Source organism: Salvelinus fontinalis, chromosome 1 (genome assembly GCF_029448725.1).
Source record: "Salvelinus fontinalis isolate EN_2023a chromosome 1, ASM2944872v1, whole genome shotgun sequence".
NCBI classification, from domain to species: domain Eukaryota; kingdom Metazoa; phylum Chordata; class Actinopteri; order Salmoniformes; family Salmonidae; genus Salvelinus; species Salvelinus fontinalis.
In genome coordinates this window covers 5,340,380-5,350,379 of record NC_074665.1, presented here as the reverse complement: position 1 = coordinate 5,350,379, position 10,000 = coordinate 5,340,380, and the positions used below count along the sequence as shown (strand labels likewise).

Below are 10,000 nucleotides of genomic sequence, written 5' to 3'. Positions count from 1 at the left end.
GCGAGAGAGGGAGAGAAAGAGAGCGAGAGGGAGAGAGAAAGAGAGCGAGAGGGAGAGAGACAGAGAGAGAGAGAGACACAGAGAGAAAGAGAGAGAGAGAGAGAGAGACAGAGAGACAGAGAGAGACAGAGAGACAGAGAGAGACAGAGAGAAAGAGAGAGAGAGAGAGAGAGACAGAGAGACAGAGAGAGACAGAGAGAGAGAGAGACACAGAGAGACAGAGAGAGAGAGACAGAGAGAGAGAGAGACAGAGAGACAGAGAGAGACAGAGAGAGAGAGAGACACAGAGAGACAGAGAGAGAGAGACAGAGAGAGAGAGATACAGAGAGAGAGAGAGAGACAGAGAGAGAGAGAGAGAGAGAACAGTATATAACATTAGAGCCATGAATACACGTACTGTATATATGTGATGGGAGGAGACGTGGCCGAGGCATACACCACAGTGTGGGAGTGGCTACGCAGGTAGTCCACCAGCTCTACAGACCAATCACAGGGCAACATTACACTCTGTGGGAGTGGCCACGCAGGCACACACTAAAAACAAATGGTTCTATATAGTGCCAAATAAGGGTTCTTTGGGTTCTATCCATAGCAGAACCCCTTTTTGGTGCTATAAAGAACCCTTTCCTAAGGTTCTATAAAGAACCATTTCCTAAGGTTCTATAAAGAATAATTTCCTAAGGTTCTATAAAGAACCCTTTCCTAAGGTTCTATAAAGAACCCTTTCCTAAAGCGCTATAAATAACCCTTTCCTAAGGTTCTATAAAGAACCCTTTCCTAAAGTTCTATAAAGAACCATTTCCTGAGGTTCTATAAAGAACCATTAAGGAGAATGGTTCTATAAATAACCTTTCTCAATCTTAAAGGTTATTTGTAGATCATTTCGTACTATAGAACCAACCAGGGTTTAATTCTGTTTTGCCAAATTGTGATATTGATAAAATTCTATAGTTGTTATTATTGTGTTAATAATTGTCTAGTTGAATCAGGTGTGGTAGCTCTGGAACAGCTGGAGGACCCTGAGGAGAGAACTGACACCCACTGACTTAGTCAACTGTTCTCAAACGACACGAGACCATAATGTGAGTCTTTCAGAAGCCATAGTCATATATAACATGTAATGGCATAACACGACACACTAAATCAACTGGAATGACACTCTCTCGGGTTGCACAAAGAGCTGTAAGCAAACCACGTCCCAAAATATTCGAATGAGCTGCCGCCCCCTACATTTTAACTATCACTAAGAGAGGAAAGAACCCTTTTCTAATCTGTAACGGGTTCTTTGAGTCAATACGGTTCCACATAGAACCATCACCCTTCCAAAAAGAACACTTGAGGAACCACATACATATTTTCTTAGTGTGAAGTCGACCAATTGAGAGCTCAACGGTGGACATAACAGGTAGACCTAGTTACTATAATACACCACTAGAGAGAGGTAGACCTAGTTACTATAATACACCACTAGAGAGAGGTAGACCTAGTTACTATAATACACCACTAGAGACAGGTAGACCTAGTTACTATAATACACCACTAGAGAGAGGTAGACCTAGTTACTATAATACACCACTAGAGAGAGGTAGACCTAGTTACTATAATAGACCACTAGAGAGAGGTAGACCTAGTTACTATAATACACCACTAGAGAGAGGTAGACCTAGTTACTATAATACACCACTAGAGGGAGGTAGACCTAGTTACTATAATACACCACTAGAGAGGTAGACCTAGTTACTATAATACACCACTAGAGAGAGGTAGACCTAATTACTATAATACACCACTAGAGAGAGGTAGGCCTAGTTACTATAATACACCACTAGAGAGAGGTAGACCTAGTTACTATAATACACCACTAGAGGGAGGTAGACCTAGTTACTATAATACACCACTAGAGAGAGGTAGACCTAGTTACTATAATACACCACTAGAGAGAGGTAGACCTAGTTACTATAATACACCACTAGAGAGAGGTAGACCTAGTTACTATAATACACCACTAGAGAGAGGTAGACCTAGTTACTATAATACACCACTAGAGAGAGGTAGACCTAGTTACTATAATACACCACTAGAGAGAGGTAGACCTAGTTACTATAATACACCACTAGAGAGAGGTAGGCCTAGTTACTATAATACACCACTAGAGAGAGGTAGACCTAGTTACTATGATACACCACTAGAGAGGGAGACCTAGTTACTATAATACACCACTAGAGAGAGGTAGACCTAGTTACTATAATACACCACTAGAGAGAGGTAGACCTAGTTACTATAATACACCACTAGAGAGAGTTAGACCTAGTTACTATAATACACCACTAGAGAGAGGTAGACCTAGTTACTATAATACACCACTAGAGAGAGGTAGACCTAGTTACTATGATACACCACTAGAGAGAGGTAGACCTAGTTACTATGATACACCACTAGAGAGGGAGACCTAGTTACTATAATACACCACTAGAGAGAGGTAGACCTAGTTACTATAATACACCACTAGAGAGAGGTAGACCTAGTTACTATAATACAACACTAGAGAGAGTTAGACCTAGTTACTATAATACACCACTAGAGAGAGGTAGACCTAGTTACTATAATACACCACTAGAGAGAGGTAGACCTAGTTACTATAATACACCACTAGAGGTAGACCTAGTTACTATAATACACCACTAGAGAGAGGTAGACCTAGTTACTATAATACACCACTAGAGAGAGGTAGACCTAGTTACTATAATACACCACTAGAGAGAGCTCAACATAACAGGTAGACCTAGTTACTATAATACACCACTAGAGAGAGGTAGACCTAGTTACTATAATACACCACTAGAGAGAGGTAGACCTAGTTACTATAATACACCACTAGAGGTAGACCTAGTTACTATAATACACCACTAGAGAGAGGTAGACCTAGTTACTATAATACACCACTAGAGAGAGGTAGACCTAGTTACTATAATACACCACTAGAGAGCTCAACATAACAGGTAGACCTAGTTACTATAATACACCACTAGAGAGAGGTAGACCTAGTTACTATAATACACCACTAGAGACAGGTAGACCTAGTTACTATAATACACCACTAGAGACAGGTAGACCTAGTTACTATAATACACCACTAGAGAGAGGTAGACCTAGTTACTATAATACACCACTAGAGAGAGATAGACCTAGTTACTATAATACACCACTAGAGAGAGGTAGACCTAGTTACTATAATACACCACTAGAGACAGGTAGACCTAGTTACTATAATACACCACTAGAGAGAGGTAGACCTAGTTACTATAATACACCACTAGAGAGAGGTAGACCTAGTTACTATAATACACCACTAGAGGGAGCTCAACATAACAGGTAGCCCTAGTTACTATAATACACCACTAGAGAGAGGTAGACCTAGTTACTATAATACACCACTAGAGAGAGGTAGACCTAGTTACTATAATACACCACTAGAGAGAGGTAGACCTAGTTACTATAATACACCACTAGAGAGAGGTAGACCTAGTTACTATAATACACCACTAGAGAGAGGTAGACCTAGTTACTATAATACACCACTAGAGAGAGGTAGACCTAGTTACTATAATACACCACTAGAGAGAGATAGACCTAGTTACTATAATACACCACTAGAGAGAGGTAGACCTAGTTACTATAATACACCACTAGAGAGAGATAGACCTAGTTACTATAATACACCACTAGAGAGAGGTAGACCTAGTTACTATAATACACCACTAGAGAGAGGTAGACCTAGTTACTATAATACACCACTAGAGAGAGGTAGACCTAGTTACTATAATACACCACTAGAGAGAGGTAGACCTAGTTACTATAATACACCACTAGAGAGAGGTAGACCTAGTTACTATAATACACCACTAGAGAGAGGTAGACCTAGTTACTATAATACACCACTAGAGAGAGGTAGACCTAGTTACTATAATACACCACTAGAGAGAGGTAGACCTAGTTACTATAATACACCACTAGAGAGAGGTAGACCTAGTTACTATAATACACCACTAGAGAGAGGTAGACCTAGTTACTATAATACACCACTAGAGAGAGGTAGACCTAGTTACTATAATACACCACTAGAGAGAGGTAGACCTAGTTACTATAATACACCACTAGAGAGAGGTAGACCTAGTTACTATAATACACCACTAGAGAGCTCAACATAACAGGTAGACCTAGTTACTATAATACACCACTAGAGAGAGGTAGACCTAGTTACTATAATACACCACTAGAGACAGGTAGACCTAGTTACTATAATACACCACTAGAGAGCTCAACATAACAGGTAGACCTAGTTACTATAATACACCACTAGAGAGAGGTAGACCTAGTTACTATAATACACCACTAGAGAGAGGTAGACCTAGTTACTATAATACACCACTAGAGGGAGCTCAACATAACAGGTAGACCTAGTTACTATAATACACCACTAGAGAGAGGTAGACCTAGTTACTATAATACACCACTAGAGAGAGGTAGACCTAGTTACTATAATACACCACTAGAGGGAGCTCAACATAACAGGTAGACCTAGTTACTATAATACACCACTAGAGAGAGGTAGACCTAGTTACTATAATACACCACTAGAGAGAGGTAGACCTAGTTACTATAATACACCACTAGAGAGAGGTAGACCTAGTTACTATAATACACCACTAGAGAGAGGTAGACCTAGTTACTATAATACACCACTAGAGAGAGGTAGACCTAGTTACTATAATACACCACTAGAGAGAGGTAGACCTAGTTACTATAATACACCACTAGAGAGAGCTCAACATAACAGATAGACCTAGTTACTATAATACACCACTAGAGAGAGGTAGACCTAGTTACTATAATACACCACTAGAGAGAGGTAGACCTAGTTACTATAATACACCACTAGAGAGAGGTAGACCTAGTTACTATAATACACCACTAGAGAGAGGTAGACCTAGTTACTATAATACACCACTAGAGAGAGGTAGACCTAGTTACTATAATACACCACTAGAGAGAGGTAGACCTAGTTACTATAATACACCACTAGAGAGGTAGACCTAGTTACTATAATAGACCACTAGAGAGAGGTAGACCTAGTTACTATAATACACCACTAGAGAGAGGTAGACCTAGTTACTATAATACACCACTAGAGAGAGGTAGACCTAGTTACTATAATACACCACTAGAGACAGGTAGACCTAGTTACTATAATATACCACTAGAGAGAGGTAGACCTAGTTACTATAATACACCACTAGAGAGAGGTAGACCTAGTTACTATAATACACCACTAGAGAGAGGTAGACCTAGTTACTATAATACACCACTAGAGAGAGGTAGACCTAGTTACTATAATACACCACTAGAGAGAGGTAGACCTAGTTACTATAATACACCACTAGAGAGAGGTAGACCTAGTTACTATAATACACCACTAGAGAGAGGTAGACCTAGTTACTATAATACACCACTAGAGAGGTAGACCTAGTTACTATAATACACCACTAGAGAGAGGTAGACCTAGTTACTATAATACACCACTAGAGAGAGGTAGACCTAGTTACTATAATACACCACTAGAGAGAGGTAGACCTAGTTACTATAATACACCACTAGAGAGAGGTAGACCTAGTTACTATAATACACCACTAGAGAGAGGTAGACCTGGTTACTATAATACACCACTAGAGGGAGGTAGACCTAGTTACTATAATACACCACTAGAGAGAGGTAGACCTAGTTACTATAATACACCACTAGAGAGAGGTAGACCTGGTTACTATAATACACCACTAGAGGGAGGTAGACCTAGTTACTATAATACACCACTAGAGAGAGGTAGACCTAGTTACTATAATACACCACTAGAGAGAGGTAGACCTAGTTACTATAATACACCACTAGAGAGAGGTAGACCTAGTTACTATAATACACCACTAGAGAGAGGTAGACCTAGTTACTATAATACACCACTAGAGAGAGGTAGACCTAGTTACTATAATACACCACTAGAGATCGGTAGACCTAGTTACTGTAATACACCACTAGAGAGAGGTAGACCTAGTTACTATAATACACCACTAGAGAGAGGTAGACCTAGTTACTATAATACACCACTAGAGAGAGGTAGACCTAGTTACTATAATACACCACTAGAGAGAGGTAGACCTAGTTACTATAATACACCACTAGAGAGAGCTCAACATAACAGGTAGACCTAGTTACTATAATACACCACTAGAGAGAGGTAGACCTAGTTACTATAATACACCACTAGAGAGAGGTAGACCTAGTTACTATAATACACCACTAGAGAGAGGTAGACCTAGTTACTATAATACACCACTAGAGAGAGGTAGACCTAGTTACTATAATACACCACTAGAGAGAGGTAGACCTAGTTACTATAATACACCACTAGAGAGAGGTAGACCTAGTTACTATAATACACCACTAGAGAGAGGTAGACCTATTTACTATAATACACCACTAGAGAGAGGTAGACCTAGTTACTATAATACACCACTAGAGAGAGGTAGACCTAGTTACTATAATACACCACTAGAGATCGGTAGACCTAGTTACTGTAATACACCACTAGAGAGAGGTAGACCTAGTTACTATAATACACCACTAGAGAGAGGTAGACCTAGTTACTATAATACACCACTAGAGGGAGGTAGACCTAGTTACTATAATACACCACTAGAGAGAGGTAGACCTAGTTACTATAATACACCACTAGAGAGAGGTAGACCTAGTTACTATAATACACCACTAGAGAGAGGTAGACCTAGTTACTATAATACACCACTAGAGGGAGGTAGACCTAGTTACTATAATACACCACTAGAGAGAGGTAGACCTAGTTACTATAATACACCACTAGAGAGAGGTAGACCTAGTTACTATAATACACCACTAGAGAGAGGTAGACCTAGTTACTATAATACACCACTAGAGGGAGGTAGACCTAGTTACTATAATACACCACTAGAGAGAGGTAGACCTAGTTACTATAATACACCACTAGAGAGAGGTAGACCTAGTTACTATAATACACCACTAGAGAGAGGTAGACCTAGTTACTATAATACACCACTAGAGAGAGGTAGACCTAGTTACTATAATACACCACTAGAGAGAGGTAGACCTAGTTACTATAATACACCACTAGAGAGAGGTAGACCTAGTTACTATAATACACCACTAGAGAGAGGTAGACCTAGTTACTATAATACACCACTAGAGAGAGGTAGACCTAGTTACTATAATACACCACTAGAGAGAGGTAGACCTAGTTACTATAATACACCACTAGAGAGAGGTAGACCTAGTTACTATAATACACCACTAGAGAGAGGTAGACCTAGTTACTATAATACACCACTAGAGAGAGGTAGACCTAGTTACTATAATACACCACTAGAGAGAGGTAGACCTAGTTACTATAATACACCACTAGAGAGAGGTAGACCTAGTTACTATAATACACCACTAGAGAGAGGTAGACCTAGTTACTATAATACACCACTAGAGAGAGGTAGACCTAGTTACTATAATACACCACTAGAGGGAGCTCATGTGACACAATGTGAGCCTGAAGAGACCGTGGCCAATGCAGCCAGTAAACTAACTGTAAAGAGACCGTGGCCAATGTTGTAGTGAGGCAGGATTTTTTTACATTTTATTTTTACCTTTATTTAACTAGGCAAGTCAGTTATAGGCAAATTCTTATTTTCAATGAAAGCCTAGGAACAGTGGGGTTAACTGCCTTGTTAAGGGGCAGAACGACAGATGTGAACCATGTCAGCTCGGAGGATTCGATTTTGCAACCTTTCGGTTACAAGTCCAAAGCTCTAACCACTAGGCTACCTGCCGTCCCTACACTCTAACCACTAGGCTACCTGCCGTCCCTACACTCTAACCACTAGGCCACCTGCCGTCCCTACACTCTAACCACTAGGCTACCTGCCGTCCCTACACTCTAACCACTAGGCTACCTGCCGTCCCTACACTCTAACCACTAGACTACCTGCCGTCCCTACGCTCTAACCACTAGGCTACCTGCCGTCCCTACGCTCTAACCACTAGGCTACCTGCCGTCCCTACACTCTAACCACTAGGCTACCTGCCGTCCCTACACTCTAACCACTAGGCTACCTGCCGCCCCTACACTCTAACCACTAGACTACCTGCCGTCCCTACACTCTAACCACTAGACTACCTGCCGTCCCTACACTCTAACCACTAGGCTACCTGCCGCCCCTACACTCTAACCACTAGGCTACCTGCCGTCCCTACACTCTAACCACTAGACTACCTGCCGTCCCTACACTCTAACCACTAGGCTACCTGCCGTCCCTACACTCTAACCACTAGGCTACCTGCCGCCCCTACACTCTAACCACTAGACTACCTGCCGCCCCTACACTCTAACCACTAGGCTACCTGCCGCCACAAAGGATGAGGCCTGTCATGTCTATCTGTCTGTCTGTCTGTCTGTCTGTCTCAGCATCCTAGTCATTTAACTACACATCTGGGGAGTGGAGTTAGGCTGTCTGTCTGTCTGTCTGTCTGTCTGTCTGTCTGTCTGTCTGTCTGTCTCAGCATCCTAGTCTTTAACTACACATCTGGGGAGTGGAGTTAGGCTGTCTGTCTGTCTGTCTGTCTGTCTGTCTGTCTGGGGAGTGGAGTTAGGTCTGTCTGTCTGTCTGTCTGTCTGTCTGTCTGGGGAGTGGAGTTAGGCTGTCTGTCTGTCTGTCTGTCTGTCTGTCTGTCTGTCTGTCTGTCTGTCTGTCTGTCTGTCTGTCTGTCTCAGCATCCTAGTCATTTAACTACACATCTGGGGAGTGGAGTTAGGCTGTCTGTCTGTCTGTCTGTCTGTCTGTCTGTCTGTCTGTCTGTCTCAGCATCCTAGTCTTTAACTACACATCTGGGGAGTGGAGTTAGGCTGTCTGTCTGTCTGTCTGTCTGTCTGTCTGTCTGTCTCAGCATCCTAGTCATTTAACTACACATCTGGGGAGTGGAGTTGGCTTCAAAACATTTAAAACACTTTCCAAGACGTTTCTTCTTGCTGAACATGGCCCAGGACTAATGACAAGTTCATCTAATTGACTAGGTACGCCCAGGAATACTCAATGCCCACCTACCTTTTTCCCAGCGATGTATCCTCCTGCAGCCCCGAAACTCTTGGTGAATGTTCCCATCATGACGTCGATGTCTGAGGGGTCCAGACCAAACAGTTCTGTCACACCCCGGCCTGTCGGCCCCACCGCCCCGATACTGTGAGCCTCGTCTAGGTACAGGTAGGCCTTGTACTTCTTCTTCAGGGCTACGATGTCTGGCAGACGCACCACAGACCCCTCCATACTAGAATAGGACACAGAGATATACACTGTCACACCCTGATCAGATTCACCTGTCTTTGTGATTGTCTCCACCCTCCTCCAGGTGTCGCCCATCTTCCCGTGTGTATTTATACCTGTGTTCTCTGTTTGTGTGTTGCCAGTTCATCTTGTTTGTTTCAAGTCAACCAGCGGTTTGTGTCTCAGCTCCTGCTTTTTTCAGTCTCTCTTTTTCTCGCCCTCCTGGTTTTGTCCCTTGCCTGTCCTGATTCCAAGGCCGCCTGCCTGACCACTCCGCCTTCCCCTGACCCTAAGCCTGCCTGCTGACCTGTACCTTTTTCCCCCCTCTGGATTACCGACCTCTGCCTGCCCCTGAGCCTGCCTGCCGTCCGGTACCGTTGCCCCACCTCTGGATTACCGACCCCTGCCTGCCTTGACCTGTCTATTGCCTGCCTTGACCTGTCTATTGCCTGCCCCTGAGCCTGCCTGCCAACCGGTACCGTTGCCCCACCTCTGGTTTACTGACCCCTGCCTGCCTTGACCTGTCTATTTCCTGCCCCTGCCCCTGAGCCTGCCTGCCGTCCGGTACCGTTGCCCCACCTCTGGTTTACTGA

At 42.7% G+C, this 10,000-nt stretch overlaps 1 protein-coding gene across 1 annotated transcript in view; it reads right to left on the bottom strand.

Moving 5' to 3' along the window:
• Positions 1-10,000, bottom strand: part of sptlc3 (serine palmitoyltransferase, long chain base subunit 3) — a 121,772-nt gene that overhangs the window by 19,104 nt on the left and 92,668 nt on the right. Inside the window, exon 8 of the mRNA XM_055940894.1 lies at positions 9,192-9,411. Coding sequence (XP_055796869.1) covers positions 9,192-9,411 — 220 coding nt within the window. The remainder of the gene's footprint in view (positions 1-9,191; positions 9,412-10,000) is intronic.